At 45.5% G+C, this 17,323-nt stretch overlaps 1 protein-coding gene across 1 annotated transcript; it reads left to right on the top strand.

Moving 5' to 3' along the window:
- The first annotated feature begins 13,212 nt into the window (after nucleotides 1-13,212).
- On the top strand, nucleotides 13,213-16,852 carry LOC119277381 (calcium uniporter protein 6, mitochondrial-like). The gene is made up of 2 exons (XM_037558665.1): nucleotides 13,213-13,836; nucleotides 16,003-16,852. The coding sequence occupies exons 1-2, from the start codon at nucleotides 13,426-13,428 to the stop codon at nucleotides 16,489-16,491; spliced, it is 900 nt and encodes a 299-aa protein (XP_037414562.1). The 5' UTR covers nucleotides 13,213-13,425; the 3' UTR covers nucleotides 16,492-16,852.
- Nucleotides 16,853-17,323: the final 471 nt, after the last annotated feature.

Here is a 17,323-nt window from a genome sequence, read left to right as displayed (position 1 = left end):
GGCAATAATAAAAGTATTATTATATTTCATTGTTCATGATAATTGTCTTTTATTCATGCTATAACTGTATTATCCGGAAATCGTAATACACGTGTGAATACTTACACCACACAATGTCCCTGGTAAGCCTCTAGTTGACCAGCTCGTTGTGATCAACAGATAGTCATGGTTTCCTGACTATGGACATTGGATGTCATTGATAACGGGATCACATCATTAGGAGAATGATGTGATGGACAAGACCCAATCCTAAGCATAGCATAAAAGATCGTGTAGTTCGTTTTGCTAGAGCTTTGCAAGTGTCAAGTATCTCTTCCTTCGACCATGAGATCGTGTAACTCCCGGATACCGTAAGAATGCCTTGGGTGTACCAAACGTCACAACGTAACTGGGTGACTATAAAGGTACATTACAGGTATCTCCGAAAGTAGCTGTTGGGTTGACACGGATCGAGACTGGGATTTGTCACTCCGTATGACGGAGAGGTATCTCTGGGCCCACTCGGTAATGCATCATCATATTGAGCTCAATGTGACCAAGGAGTTGGACACGGGATCATGCATTACGGTACGAGTAAAGTGACTTGCCGGTAACGAGACTGAACAAGGTATTGGGATACCGACGATCGAGTCTCGGGCAAGTAACGTACCGATTGACAAAGGGAATTGCATACAGGGTTTGATCGAATCCTCGACATAGTGGTTCATCCGATGACAACATCGAGGAGCATGTGGGAGCCATCATGGGTATCCAGATCCCGCTGATGGTTATTGACTGAGATAGTCTCGGTCATGTCTACATGTCTCCCGAACCCGTAGGGTCTACACACTTAAGGTTCAGTTACGCTAGGGTTATAGGGATATGTATATGCAGTAACCCGAATGTTGTTCGGAGTCCCGGATGAGATCCTGGACGTCACGAGGAGTTCCGGAATGGTCCGGAGGTAAAGATTTATATATGGGAAGTCCTGTTTCGGGCATCGGGACAAGTTTCGGGGTTATCAGTATTGTACCGGGACCACCGGAAGGGTCCCGGGGGTCCACCGGGTGGGTCCACCTGTCCCGGGGGGCCACATGGGCTGTGGGGGGTGCGCCTTGGCCTAATGGGCCAAGGGCACCAGCCCCACATAGGCCCATGCACCTAGGGTTCAAGGGGGGCAAGAGTCCTAGGAGGGTAAGGCACCTCCTAGGTGCCTTGGGGGGAGGGAAAACCCCCCTTGGCCGCCGCACCCCCCGAGGAGATTGGATCTCCTAGGGCCGGCCACCCCCCCTTGGCACCCCTATATATAGTGGGGGAGAGGAGGGACTTCATACCTGAACGTCTCGGCCTTTGGTTGCCTCCTTCTCCCTCCCCAACACCTCATCCACCTCCATAGTGCTTAGCGAAGCTCTGCCGGAGTACTGCAGCTCCATCAACACCACGCCGTCGTGCTGCTGCTGGTGCCATCTCCCTCAACCTCTCCTCCCTCCCTTGCTGGATCAAGAAGAGGAGACGTGGCTGTTCCGTACGTGTGTTGAACGCGGAGGTGCCGTCCGTTCGGCGCAGGTCATCGGTGATTTGGATCACGTCGAGTACGACTACATCATCACCTTGCAAGCTTCCGCACGCGATCTACAAGTGGTATGTAGATGCAAACTCTCTCCCTAGACTCGTTGCTTAGATGAACTCATAGATGGATCTTGGTGAAACCGTAGGAAAATTTTTAATTTTCTGCAACGTTCCCCAACAGATAGACCCTAGGGTTGAGGCATAGGGGACGACACTCATCTTTCTCTATCTTCTGCTGAGGCCGGTCATTGGGTCGTGCTCAATTTCACTCCTTGCAATACAGGCAAGAACCCCTTCTTGGACTGATCCATAGTGAACTTCTTCAATATCTTATCAAGGTATGTGCTTTGTGAAAGACCGATGAGGCGTCTCGATCTATCTCTATAGATCTTGATGCCTAATATGTAAGAAGCTTCTCCAAGGTCCTTCATTGAAAAACACTTATCAAGTAGGCCTTTATGCTTTCCAAAAGTTCTATATCATTTCCCATCAATAGTATGTCATCCACATATAATATGAGAAATGCTACAGAGCTCCCACTCACTTTCTTGTAAACGCAGGCTTCTCCATAAGTCTGCATAAACCCAAACGCTTTGATCATTTCATCAAAGCGAATGTTCCAACTCCGAGATGCTTGCACCAGCCCATAGATGGAGCGCTGGAGCTTGCACACCTTGTTAGCATTCTTAGGATCGACAAAACCTTCCGCCGCATCATATACAATTCTTCCTTAAGGAAACCGTTAAGGAATGCCGTTTTGACGTCCATTTGCCATATCTCATAATCATAGAATGCGGCAACTGCTAACATGATTTGGACGGACTTCAGCTTCGCTACGGGTGAGAAGGTCTCATCATAGTCAACCCCTTGAACTTGTCGATAACCCTTAGCGACAAGCTGAGCTTTATAGATGGTCACATTACCATCCGCGTTAGTCTTCTTCTTAAAGATCCATTTATTTTCTATGGCTCGCCGGTCATCGGGCAAGTCCTTCAAAGTCCATACTTTGTTTTTATACATGGATCCTATCTCGGATTTCATGGCTTCAAGCCATTTGTTGGAATTTGGGCCCGCCATCGCTTCTTCATAGTTTGAAGGTTCACCTGTCCAACAACATGATTTCCAGGACAGGGTTGCCGTACCACTCTGGTGTGGAACGTGCCCTAGTGGACCTATGAAGTTCAGTAGCAACTTGATCCGAAGTTCCTTGATCATCATCATTAACTTCCTCTCTAGTCAGTGCAGGCACCACAGAAACATCTTCCTGAGCTGCGCTACTTTCTGGTTCAAGAGGTAGTACTTCATCAAGTTCTACTTTCCTCCTACTTACTTCTTTCGAGAGAAACTCTTTCTCCAGAAAGGATCCGTTCTTGGAACAAAGATCTTGCCTTCGGATTTGAGGTAGAAGGTATACCCAATGCTTTCCTTAGGGTATCCTATGAAGACGCATTTTTCCGACTTGGGTTCGAGCTTTTTAGGTTGAAGTTTCTTGACATAAGCATCGCATCCCCAAACTTCTAGAAACGACAGCTTATGTTTCTTCCCAAACCATAATTCATACGGTGTCGTCTCAACGGATTTAGACGGTGCCCAATTTAAAGTGAATGTGGCTGTCTCTAAAGCATAACCCCAAAATGATAGCGGTAAATTGGTAAGAGACATCATAGATCGCACCATATCCAATAGAGTGCGATTACGATGTTCGGACACACCATTACACTGAGGTATTCTAGGCGGCGTGAGTTGTGAAACAATTTCACATTTCCTTTAGTGCGTACCAAACTCGCGACTCAAATATTCTCCTCCACGATCTGATCGTAAGAACTTTATTTTCCTGTCACGTTGATTCTCCACCTCACTCTGAAATTCCTTGAACTTTTCAAAGGTCTCAGACTTGTGTTTCATTAAGTAGATATACCCATATCTACTTAAGTCATCCGTGAGGGTGAGAACATAATGATAGCCACCGCGAGCCTCAACGCTCATTGGACCGCACACATCAGTATGTATTATTTCCAATACGTTGGTTGCTCGCTCCATTGTTCCGGAGAACAGAGTCTTGGTCATTTTGCCCATGAGGCATGGTTCGCACATGTCAAATGATTCATAATCAAGAGACTCCAAAAGTCCATATGCATAGAGTTTCTTCATGCATTTGACACCAATGTGACCAAGGCGGCAGTGCCACAAGTATGTGGGACTCATTATTTACCATACATCTTTTGGTATTCCCATTATGAATATGTGTAACATCACGTTCGAGATTCAATAAGAATAAACCATTGACCAGCGGGGCATGACCATAAAACATATCTCTCATATAAATAGAACAACCATTATTCTTGGATTTAAATGAGTAGTCATCTCGCATTAAACGATATCTAGGTACAATGTTCATGCTCAAAGATGGCACTAAATAACAATTATTGAGGTTTAAAACTAATCCCATAGGTAAATGTAGAGGCAGCGTGCCGACGGCGATCACATCGACCTTGGAACCATTCCCGACGCGCATGGTCACCTCATCCTTCGCCAGTCTCCTCTTATTCCGCAGCTCCTCTTTTGAGTTACAAATATGAGCAACCGCATCGGTATCAAATACCCAGGAGCTACTACGAGTACTGGTAAGGTACACATCAATAACATGTATATCACATATACCTTTGGTGTTGCTGGCCTTCTTATCCGCTAAGTACTTGGGGCAGTTCCGCTTCCAGTGACCATTTCCCTTGCAATAAAAGCACTGAGTCTCGGGCTTGGGTCCATTGTTTGGCTTCTTCTCGGCAATTGATTTACAGGGCGCGGTAACTCCCTTGTCGTCTTTCTTGAAGTTCTTTTTACCCTTGCCTTTCTTGAAACTAGTGGTCTTATTCACCATCAACACATGATGTTCCTTTTTGATTTCCACCTCCGCTGATTTCAGCATTGAATATAACTCAGGAATGGACTTCTCCACCCCTTGCATATTGTAGTTCATCACAAAGCTCTTGTAGCTAGGTGGGAGCAACTGGAGGATCCTGTCATTGACCGAGTCATCTGGAAGATTAACTCCCAGCTGAGACAAACAGTTGTGCAACCCAGACATGGTGAGTATGTGCTCACTGACAGAACTGTTTTCCTCCATCTTACAACTGTAGAACTTGTCGGAGACTTCATATCTCTAGACCCGGGCATGAGCTTCGAAAACCATTTTCAGCTCTTGGAACATCTCATATGCTCCGTGCTGCTCAAAACGCTTTTGAAGCCCCGGTTCTAAGCTGTAAAGCATGCCACACTGAACCAGGGAGTAATCATCACTACGTACACGACTGCCAGGCATTCATAACGTCTTGAGTTGCTGGGAAAATGGGTGCTTCACATAGCGGTGCTTCTAGGACATATGCTTTCTTGGCAGCTATGAGGATGATCCTCAAGTTTCAGACCCATTCCATATAGTTGCTACCATCGTCTTTCATCTTGGTTTTCTCTAGGAACGCGTTGAAGTTGAGGGCAACATTAGTGTGGGCCATTTGATCTACAAGACATATTGCAAAGATATTTTAGACTATGTTCATGATAATTAAGTTCATATAATCAAATTATTTAATGAAATCCCACCCAGATAGACATCCCTCTAGTCATCTAAGTGATATATGATCCGAGTCAACTAGGCCGTGTCCGATCATCACGTGAGACAGACTAGTCATCATCGGTGAACATCTTCATGTTGATCATATCTACTATACGACTCATGTTCGACCTTTCGGTATCTTGTGTTCCGAGGCCATGTATGTACATGCTAGGCTCGTCAAGTCAACCTAAGTGTTTTGCATGTGTAAATCTGGCTTACACCCGTTGTATGCGAATGTTAGAATCTATCACACCCGATCATCACGTGGTACTTCGAAATCACAAACTTTTGCAACGGTGCACAGTTAGGGGGAACGCTTTCTTGAAATTTTAGCGAGGGGTCATCTTATTTATGCTACCATCGTTCTAAGCAAATAAGATGTAAACATGACAAACATCACATGCAAATCATAAAGTGACATGATATGGACAATATCATCTTGCGCCTTTGATCTCCATCTTTGAGGCGCGACATGATCACCTTCATCACTGGAATGACACCATGATATCCATCATCATGATCTCCATCATCGTGTCTTCATGAAGTTGTGTCGCCAACTATTACTTCTACTACTATGGCTAACGGTTAGCAATAAAGTAAAGTAATTACATGGCGTTTTCAATGACACGCAGGTCATACAATAAATTAAGACAACTCCTATGGCTCCTGCCGGTTGTCATACCCATTGACATGCAAGTCGTGATTCCTATTACAAGAACATGATCAATCTCATACATCACATATATCATTCATCACATCCTTTTGGCCATATCACATCACATAGCATACCCTACAAAAACAAGTTAGACGTCCTCTAATTGTTGTTGCATGTTTTACGTGGCTGCCATGGGTTTCTAGCAAAAACGTTTCTTACCTATGCAAAAGCCACAACGGTGATATGCCAATTGCTATTTACCCTTCATAAGGACCCTTTTCATCTAATCCGATCCGACTAAAGTGAGAGAGACAGACACCCACTAGCCACCTTATGCAACAAGTGCATGTCAGTTGGTGGAACCTGTCTCACGTAAGCGTACGTGTAAAGTCGGTCCGGGCCTTTCACTCCACAATACCGTTGAAACAAGATAAGACTAGTAACGGTAAGCAAATTGAACAAACCCACGCCCACAACTACTTGTGTTCTACTCGTGCATAGAATCTACGCATAGACCTAGCTCATGATGCCACTGTGGGGAACGTAGCAATAATTAAAAAATTTCCTACGTATCACCAAGATCAATCTAGGAGATTCTAGCAACAAGAGAGAGAGAGAGAGAGGATGTGCATCCTCATACCTTTGAAGATCGCTAAGCGGAAGCGTTACTAGAACGCGGATGATGGAGTCGTACTCGTGGCGATTCAAATCGTGGAAGATCCGATCTAACACCGAACGGACGGCGCCTCCGTGTTCAACACACGTACAACCCGGGGACGTCTCCTCCTTCTTGATACAGCAAGGGGAGAGGAGAAGTTGAGGGAGAGCTCCGGCAGCACAACGGCGTGGTGGTGGAGCTTGCAGTTCTCCGACAGGGCTTCGCCAAGCACTACTACTACTACGGAGGTATTGGAGAGGGGGAGGGCTGCGCCAGGGGAAGGGTTTGGCAGCCCTCCCACCTCCCCTCTATTTGTAGGGGCAAGGGAGAGGGGGGCCGGCCCCCTCTAGATGGATCTAGAGGGGGGCGGCGGCCAAGGGGGGAGGCTTGCCCCCCAAGCCAAGGGGGGCGCCCCCTTTAGGGTTTCCCCCAAACCCTAGGCGCATGGGAGCTAGGGGGGTTTGGCGCCCAGCCAACCTAGGGGCTGGTTCCCCTCCATATTCAGCCCATAGGGCCCTCCGGGGCAGGTGTACCCTCCCGGTGGACCCTCGGAACCCTTTCAGTGGTCCAGGTACAATACCGATAAACCCCCGAACACTTTCGGCGACCGAATAAGGACTTTCCATATATAAATCTTTATCTCCAGACCATTCCAGAACTCCTCGTGACGTCTGGGATCTCATCCGGGACTCTGAACAACATTCTGTAACCACATAATAATTCCCATAACAACTCTAGCGTCACCGAACCTTAAGTGTGTGGACCCTACGGGTTCGTAAATCATGCAGACATGACCAAGACATCTCTCTGGCCAATAACCAACTGCGGGATCTAGATACCCATGTTGGTTCCCACATGTTCCACAATGATCTCATTGGATGAACCACGATGTCGGGGATTCAATCAATCCCGTATACAATTCCCTTTGTTAATCGGTATGTTACTTGCCCGAGATTCGATCGTCGGTATCCCAATACCTCGTTCAAACTCGTTACCGGCAAGTCTCTTTACTCGTTCCGTAATGCATGATCCCGTGACTAAATCCTTAGTCACATTGAGCTCATTATGATGATGCATTACTGAGTGGGCCCAGAGATACCTCTCCGTCATACGGAGTGACAAATCCCAGTCTCGATTCGTGCCAACTTAACAGACACTTTCGGAGATACCTGTAGTGTATCTTTATAGCCACCCAGTTACTTTGTGACATTTGGTACACCCAAAGCATTCCTACGATATCTGGGAGTTGCACAATCTCATGGTCCAAGGAAATGATACTTGACATTAGAAAATCTCTTAGCAAACGAACTACACGATCTTGTGCTATGCTTAGGATTGGGTCTTGTCCATCACATCATTCTCCTAATGATGTGATCCCGTTATCAATGACATACAATGTCCATGGTTAGGAAACCATGACCATCTGTTGATCAACGAGCTAGTCAACTAGAGGTTCACTAGGGACATGTTGTGGTCTATGTATTCACACATGTAGTATGGTTTCTGGTTAATACAATTATAGCATGAACAACAGACAATTATCATGAATAGAGAAATATAATAATAACCATTTTATTATTGCCTCTACGGCATATTTCCAAAAATCATGTGTTTCATTAATCACGATCAGAGAGAATGGAAAGCATGCATGTGAACCAACCTTGAAAGTTGAGAGAGAACATGTGTAGATGGAACTTTCCATAACCTCCTACTCCCTCCCCACCCCCACCCACCCACCCACACACACACAAGAAAATAAATTTACATTTGGAGTCATTAGGAAATCATACCAATGTCATTGACATCACTAATCTCCACCAAATTCGGAGAACTATAGCCCGGGATGTATGTTGTGGGTCAACGAAGAACCTTTATCGGTGTGCCGTGTTGAGCAGGGATCATCTCCCTCCTCCTCAAATCCCGGAGCCATTGCTAGTTTTCGGTATCGTCAAGGCCAAGCACAGATTTGTCATTGTACGTTTGATCCATTATCCGAGCTAAAAGAGAACACCTTCCCACACGCTACCGTTTAGAATGTTATGTGCTCAGACATCACCGACACTACTTTTTAGGGTTGAATCCCTACACATGGTTTGGTAGAGAGAGAGAGAGAGAAGCAATGTTCGGATAGGCTATGGTTAAAAAGTTAAACATATTGGTCGAAAGCTTACCTGTCTTCGAAGAAACAAAATGAAGTTCAGATTATTTTCGAAAACTATCCTAGTAAATGTGTGGTGTTTCCTTCTTCTTCATGCATGGGGAATGTGTGGTACTTTACATAAGTTATTAAGACTTCCACCTTAAAAAACCTCCAAAAGTTTAATAACTTAATATATACTTTTTTTGTGAATGAAAACTTAATATATTCCTTCAATAATCTTGTTATACACAATCTTCGTTGTTAGGTTGTTATGTGTTTCATTAATCACGATCAGAGCGAATACAACACATGCATGTGAATCGATCTTGAAAGTTAAGAGAGAATATCTGTAGATAGAACTTTCCAGAACCCCCTCTTCCCTTCTAACACACACACACACACACACACACACAAGAAAAGAAATTTACGTTGGAGTCATTAGGAAATCATACAACTGTCATCGACATCGCCAAGCTCAGCCGAATTTGGAGAACTATAACTCGGGATGTATGTTGTGGGTCAACAAAGAACTTTTATCGATGTGGCGTGTTGACCAAGGATCAACTCCGTCCTCCTCAAATACCGAAGGCATCATGAGTTGTCGGTATCGTCGAGGCCAAGCACGAATATGTCATCGTAAATTTAATCTGTTATCTGTTGCTAAAAGAGTACCCCTTCCCACACGCTACTGTTTAGAATGTTATGTGCCCTGACATCACCAACTCTACTTTTTGAGTTTAAATCCTTGCGCATGGATTGGGAGAGCGAGAAATGTTTTGATACGATATGGTTCAAAAGTGAATGGGTATTGGTCGAATGCTTACTTGTCTTCCGCGGAAGAAAATGAAGTTCAAATTATTTTTGAAAACCATCCTAGTAAATGTGTGGTATTTTCTTCTTCTTCTTGCATGGGAAATGTGCGGTACTTTCTGCATGTTATTAAGACTCCCCCATAAAATACCTCCAAGTGTTTAATAACTTAATATATACCTTTTTAGCGAATGAACAACTTAATATATTCTAGCAATAATATTTTTTACATGATTTTCGTTTTTCTGTTATCATGTGTTTCATTAATCACGATCAGAGCAAATACATCACATGGATGTGAACCGATAAGATGAGTTGAGAGAGAACATGTGTAGATAGAACTTTCCACAACCCCCCTTCCCAACACACCCACACACACGCACAAGAAAAGAAAAGAAATTTACAATGGAGTCATTAGGAAATCCTACAACTGTCACTGACATCGTTAACCTCCGCCGAATTCGGAGAACTATAGCCCATGATGTATGTTGAGGGTCAACGAAGAACCTTTATCAATGTGGCGCATTGACCAGAGATGATCGCCATCTTCCTCAAATCCCGGAGCCATCATCAATTGTTGGTATCGTCGAGGCCAAGCACATATCTGCCATCGTATGTTTTGATCCATTATCTACAGCTAAAAGAGACCCCCTTCTCACACGCTATCTTTAAAATATTTTCTGCTCAGACATCACCGACTGTACTTTTTAAGGTTGAATCCCTACGCATGGATTGGGGAGAGAGAGAGAGAGAGAGAGAGAGAGAGAGAGCAATGTTCTTCTAGGCTATGGTTAAAAAGTTAAAGGGTATTGGTAGAAAGCTTACTTATCTTCGACGGAAGTAAATGAAGTTCAAATTCTTTTTGAAAAAACTCCTAGTAAATGTGTGGTATTTTCTTCTTCTTCTTGCATGGGTAATGTGTGGCACTTTCCATAAGTTATTAAGACTCCCACCTTAAAACACCCCCAAATGTGTAATAACTTAATATATGCCTTTTTCACGAGTGAACAACTTAATATACTCCCGGCAATAATCTTGTTATATATGATCTTCGTTTTTAGGTTACCATGTGTTTCATTAATCACGATCAGAGCGAATACAACACAATCATGTGAACCAACCTGGAAAGTTGAGAGAAAACATGTGTAGATAGAACTTTCCATAACCACCTCCCCCTTCCCCACACATACGCACACACAAGAAAATAAAAGACATTTACATTGGAGTCGGTAAGAAATCCTACAAATGTCATCGACATCGCTAATCTCAGGTGATTTCAGAGAACTATACCGCGACATGTATGTTGTGGGTCAGCAAAGAACCTTTATCGATGTGGCGTGTTGACCAGGGATCATCTCCATCGTCCTCAAATCCCTGAGCCATCGTCAGTTTTCGGTATCGTCAAGGCCAAGCGTTGATCTGTTGTCGTACATTTTGATCCATTATCCGAGCTAAAAGAGAACCCCTTCCCACATGCTATTGTTTAGAATGTTTTGTGCTCAGACGTCACCGACTCTACTTTTTAAGGTTGAATCCTTGCACATGGATTGGTAGAGAGAGAGAGAGAGAGAGAGAGAGAGAGAGTAATGTTCTGATAGGCTGTGGTTCAAAAGTGAAAGGCAATTGGTCGAAAGCTTACTTGTCTTCAGCGGAAGAAAATGAAGTTCATATTCTTTTTGAAAACTCTCCTAGTAAATGTGTTGTATTTTCTTCTTCGTCTTCTAGCATGGGAAATGTGTGGTACTTTCCATAAGTTATTAAGGCCTCCCCCTTAAAACACCTCCAAATGTTTAATAACTTAATATATGCCTTTTTGCGAATGAACAACTTAATATATTGTTGGCAATAATCTTGTTATACATGGTTTTCATTTTTAGGTTATCATGTGTTTCATTAATCCCGATCAGAGCGAATACAACACATGGATGTGAACCAACATGAAAAGTTGAGACTGAACATGTGTAGATAAAACTTTCTAGAACCCCCTCCCCATTCCCAACACACCCACACACACATAAGAAAAGAAATTTACATTGGAGTCGTTAGGAAATCCTACAACTGTCATCGACATCGCTAATCTCCACCGAATTCGGAGAACTATAGCCCGGGATGTATGTTGTGGGTCAACGAAGAACCTATATCGATGTGGCGTGTTGACCAGGAGTCATCTCCATCCTCCTCAAATCTCGGAGCCATCGTCAGTTGTCGGTATCGTCGAGGCCACGCGGACATCTGTCATCATACATTCTAATCCATTATCCGTGGCTAAAAGAGAACCCCTTCCCACACGCTATCGTTTAGAATGTTATGTGCTCAGACGTCGCTGACTCTACTTTTTAAGGTTGAATCCTTGCGCGCGGAGAGAGAGAGAGAGAGAGAGAGAGAGAGAGAGAGAGAGAGAGAGAGAGAGAGAGAGAGAGAGAGAGAGAGAGAGAGAGAGAGAGAGAAAGAAATGTTCTGATGGGCTATGGTTCAAAACTGTAAGGGTATTGGTCGAAGGTTTACTTGTCTTCAACGGAAGAATATGAATTTCAAATTCTTTTTGAAAACTCTCCAGTAAATGTGTAGTGTTTTCTTCTTCTTCTTGCATGGGAAATGCGTGGTGCTTTCCATAAGTTATTAGGACTCCCACCTTAAAACACTTCCAAATGTTTTTAATAACTAAATATATAGGTTTTTCCATGAATGAACAACTTAATAAATTTCTGGCAATAATCTTGTTATACATGATTTTCGTTTTTAGGTTATCATGTGTTTCCTTAATCACGATCAGAGCAAACACAACGCATGCAAGTGAACCGGCGTGGAAAGTTGAGAGAGAACATATGTAGATAGAACTTTCTAGAACTCCCTACTCCCTTCCCAACACACACACAGAAGAAAATAGTTTACATTGGAGTCGTTCGGAAATCCTACATCTGTCATTGACATCGCTAACCTCTGCCGAATTCGGAGAACTATAGCCCGGGAAGTATGTTGTGGGTCAACGAAGAACCTTTGTCGATGTGGCGTGTTGAGCAGGGATCATCTCCATCCTCCTCAAATCCCGGAGCCATAGTCAGTTGTCGGTATCGTCGAGGCTAAGCGCTAGATCTGTCGTCGTACGTTTTGATCTGTTATCCGTTGCTAAAAGAGAACCCCTTTCCCATGCGCTACCGTTTAGAAAGTCATGTGCTCAGACATCACCGACTCTACTTTTTAAGGTTGAATCCTTGCGCGCAGATTGGGGAAGAGAGAAATGTTCTGATAGGCTATGGTTCAAAAGTGAATGGGTATTGGTCGAAATCTTACTTGCCTTCGACGGAAGAAAATAAAGTTCAAATTTCTTTCGAAAACTCTCCTCGAAATGTGTGGTATTTTCTTCTTCTTCTTGCAGGGAAAATGTGTGGGTACTTAAGGCTCCCACCTTAAAACATCTCCAAATGTTTATTAACCTATCTACTTATACCTTTTCGCGAATGAATAACTTAATATATTCTTGGCAAGGGAAATGTGTGTTATTTTGAGGCATGGTTTTATGGCATACTCTGCATTGTTCAAATGCAAATGGAAAGGTGGTAAAAGCGGGGCAGTAACTGCGAGCAGGCGCGGCGTTTTCCTCCGCTCTATACCACCGCGTAAAAAGCTGTTTCCTTTCAAATATCAACCGCGCATTATTTCCTGCCCTGCGATCGCCTGCGCGCACGGCAAGGAAACCACCCGGAAACACGCGGCCTGCCATCCATTGCCAAAAAAACCAAGCGAGAAAAAGGAATCCCACTGCTGCAGAAAACACACCGGAGAGGCAAAAACCCCACGCGGAGCCCGAGCCCGAACGCTCTCTCTCTCTCCCTCCCTCCTTCGCTCGAGCGAGCCTTTCCCGGCTCTCCCTCCCCTGCCTTCTCTGCCCTCTCCGCCATACTTCCCGCTTCCGCTTTGACCGCCTCCCCCCATATCTCCCTCCGCCTCCGTCTCTCCTCCATCCCACCCGCGCCTCGCGCACGCACGCACCCCCGCGAAGACCGATGTCAATGTGGCGCTTCTCCCGCCCCCTCCTCCGCGCCGCCGCCGGCGCGGGCGCCTCGGCCGCCGCAGTCGCTTTCAGGCTGCCCCCGCCGCCGCAGACGCCGTGCGGCCTCTTCCAGCAGCGGTTCCGCTTCGCGTCGCTGCCGGCGGCGGATGCGGCCGCGCGGAGGGACCCGGAGGCCGAGGTGACGGCGGAGGAGGCGAGGCGGCTCATGCGGATGGCCAACGTGGAGGCGCTCAAGCGGCGGCTCGGGGACGGCGAGGTGATCCCCTACGCGGAGCTGCTGCGCAAGTGCGAGGAGGCCGGCGCCGCCCGCACCCGCGCCGAGGCCACCGCGCTCGCCGGCGCGCTCGACGAGGCCGGCGTCGTGCTCCTCTTCCGCGACAAGGTCTACCTCCAGCCCGACAAGGTCTGCTCCGCCCCGCATTGCCGCTCCTCCCTCCCCTACCACCACCTCTGCATCATCCATCACGTCTCACGAAAAATTACTACTCTAGTAGTATTCGGCTTTGCTATTTCTGTTCGCCATTTGGTTCCTCTTAAGTTTGCGTTTGGCCCGTGCTCTGCAATCATCCTCTGACGTTTTCGAAATTTCTGAGGCATCTACGATGCATCCGAGGGAGATACATTCACGAATATCAGCGCGCGCTCCCTGATTCGGGCCCCGGAGCCGGAGGTACCCGTTTGATTCAGGTCATTGTGCGCGTGACTCGTGAGGGCCCTAGTACTGATCGATCGGTGTGTTCCTCTCTCCGATGGTGACCACCAGCTGTTCGGTAGATTTCCTCAAAATACAGGTCTACAGGTGCACTTGTCAAATCGGTGGTCCAATGTCCAGGGTCTGGCACGTTGTTTCTTCGTCAAATCCCCACCATTGGTCCCTCAGTTTCACTCGTCGAAATTGCGCGCAACACCTGAATTCATCGTCCACTTTGTTATACGCTGTTCAACCTGAATAGCAGATTGGAGTTTTGGAACTGACCTAGCATGGTGCGCCGGGAGGATGGCAACCATGGCCGGGCCGTTTAGCCTATGGAACAGAACCAGAAGCAATGCACTTTTCGATGGCACAGAAAAGCCGTCTGGTTGCTTCAGGACGCGGCTCCAAGTGGTGGGTGGCTCACTGCGTGCTCCTCCTGAGTGCGCACGCCGGACGCACCAGTGCAAAAGTTATCCCCGTTTCTTCCATGGGGAAGAACTCTTCCGATTCATCAGTGGGTGATAAAGCAATCGATACCTTCTCCTCTAGCTTGCTTTCCTACGTCCTTTCTTGTCATACAGGATGGGTCATTTGCCGTGTGGAATCCGTTTTTTTTTCTTGTTTCAGGTGGTGTTTGTTTCTCTAGTCCTAGGACTTTTTCTAGTCCCTGGGACTTTTTGGAAAAGACTCTCAAGGAGGTGCTTCTAAGGACTTTTAGCAAAAAGTCCCAAAAAAGTCTCACCCTGTTTGGTTTGCTAGGGACTTTTTCTAGTCCCTACACCAAAAAGTCCCTGGAAACAAACACCCCCTCAGTCTAGACGGGTGGCTTTCTTGTGCAGGGTGCCTATCTTGTTATCTAGTGGTTCGTTAGCGTACTAAACTACCAGTCCGCCATGCATAAAGTTTGTCGTTTGATAGCTCGATCCTTTTGTCGGTGACAAACAATGTGACTTGCCTAAAGGTTGGCGGTTTTTGGAATTACATTATTTGTTCAAGTAATTCATAATCGTGTTACCTGATTACTGTATGTTGTAGCTTTCGCTTTTCTTGGACATACTTTCCTTAGTGAAGAAACCTCCTTGTGTCACATGCTGAACATCTGTAAACAATTGTTGCCAGGTGGGCAAAACAGAAAGTTTCCTCGGGTTGGTTTGATGGCGTTCCATGTGATCAGTTATCAAATTATGAGGCAAAAGCTTAGTTACACAAAAAGAGAGTGATGTCTTTCCCAGACATTTTTAATTGATTTGGTTCCATAATTTCTACTTTCTAAACAAATGTTTAGTTTGGCAGCTCTCATGTATTTATGTTTGACTACAGTTTTGTTGTCATTATTGTAGAACTCTAAATTTAGTCTTCATCAAATACATATGCTGAGATTTCTTGCGGCGTAGCAGCAGCATGAAATTAGCTGACATTTAACATTGGCTGTAGCAGCAACTGGTACTTTACATGGGTAGTAGTAGTGGAACATAGGCTGATATTTTATATTGGCAGACGCTGATGCTTTTCTTGTTGCATACAGATTGTGGATCTTGTAAGAGAGCACTGTTCTTCTCAGACATTTATTTTATTTTTATTTGGTTTCATAATTTCTACTTTCTAAACATTTACTTGGGCAGCTCATGTGTTGTACTCACTACAATTTTGCTGTCATTATATTTTATAATAACTGTAAATTTAGTCTTCACCAGTACGTATATGCTGAGATATCTTGGGGTCTGACTTGAAAGGTCTATAGTAGTAGCGTGACATTAGCTGACACTTAACATTGGAAGTAGTAGCAGCAGCTGGTACTTTGCATTGGTAGCAGTAGTGGAACGTCGGCTGATATTTAATATTGGCAGAGACTGATGCTTTGCTTGTTGCATACAGATTGTGGATCTTGTAAGAAAAGCTATGCCCCTTGCACTGACACCCGAGGATGATCCAAGAAAGGAAGAGCTCAAGCAACTCCAGACACATTTGGAAGAAATCAACAAGCACGCACACAAGCAAGTCCGGCGTATCCTCTGGTCTGGGCTAGGGTTCCTGATCACGCAGGTCGGGCTCTTCTTCAGGCTGACCTTCTGGGAGTTCTCGTGGGATGTCATGGAGCCCATCACATTCTTCACAACTGCGACGGGTCTGGTTGTCGGGTACGCCTACTTCCTCATCACATCAAGGGATCCGACGTACCGGGACTTCATGGAGAGGATGTTCCAGTCCCGGCAGAGGAAGTTGATCCAGAGGCAGAAGTTCAACCTGGACAGGTACCTGGAGCTGCAGAGGTGCTGCAAAGATCCTCTGGAGAAGATCTGCGGCACAAGCCATTTCTCCAACGCCGACATCGCTCATCTGCACGAGTTGTCTGTTCACAAGTGACAGACAGCCCTTCCGTCGCTCTAAGACACTAATCTACAGTGCCCCCTTTTCATCTTTGATTCTCGTGGGATGATGATGATGAAGAAAGTATTAACAAACCGGATGTTTCTTGCGCTTGCGAGGTAGACCTTTGGCAAAACCTTTTTCGTGGTCTCTCTCCTATGCAAATGTCTAGGCCAGCAACCCAGTATAGTTATCTCTCTCTTTTGTACATTGCTGAAGCAGAAGCACTTGATCTTGATGCTTGTACTGCTCGTCTGTATGAACTTACCATGAGCTGTATAACCCTGCAGCCGCTGCTAATCAACCGTGTTATGGGATTCAGTAGTTCTTACTTAAGTCTTGGTTGATTGATGCCTAAGCTCTGACGTTTGTGGTCTAATTGCCCCCTTTAAATCTTTATTTTATTGCACGTAGGAGTGTTTGACCTGCTGGTACTTCGTAATGTGCCTTCATAGAAGGTATATATTTTATTAGTCCAGACTGATCTTTGAGAGAAAAACAGTGTCACCCTGGAGCATAAAGAATCAGGATGCCATCGCATGACCACGCAACTTACTCGTTGCCCAATTTACACGGGCATGACCGTACGAGCATGTGATAGTACCCACCCACACCATCACACACACGCACTCACAGGACAGTCTATTGTACTATTGAAAACCGGACAAAGTCTTCCACACGCTCCTCATTATCGGCGGAAACGTTGCCTCATGCAAACGCTGCTTGCTATACATGGGAAAGGTTGCCTCATCCATGGGCTACTCACTATCGACGGGAAATGTTCCAGGGGCGGAACCAGGGTCATGCACACGCTCCTCGCTGTCGACCG

Source organism: Triticum dicoccoides, chromosome 3B (assembly GCF_002162155.2).
Source record: "Triticum dicoccoides isolate Atlit2015 ecotype Zavitan chromosome 3B, WEW_v2.0, whole genome shotgun sequence".
Taxonomy (NCBI): domain Eukaryota; kingdom Viridiplantae; phylum Streptophyta; class Magnoliopsida; order Poales; family Poaceae; genus Triticum; species Triticum dicoccoides.
This window is presented reverse-complemented; position numbering and strand designations above follow the sequence as displayed.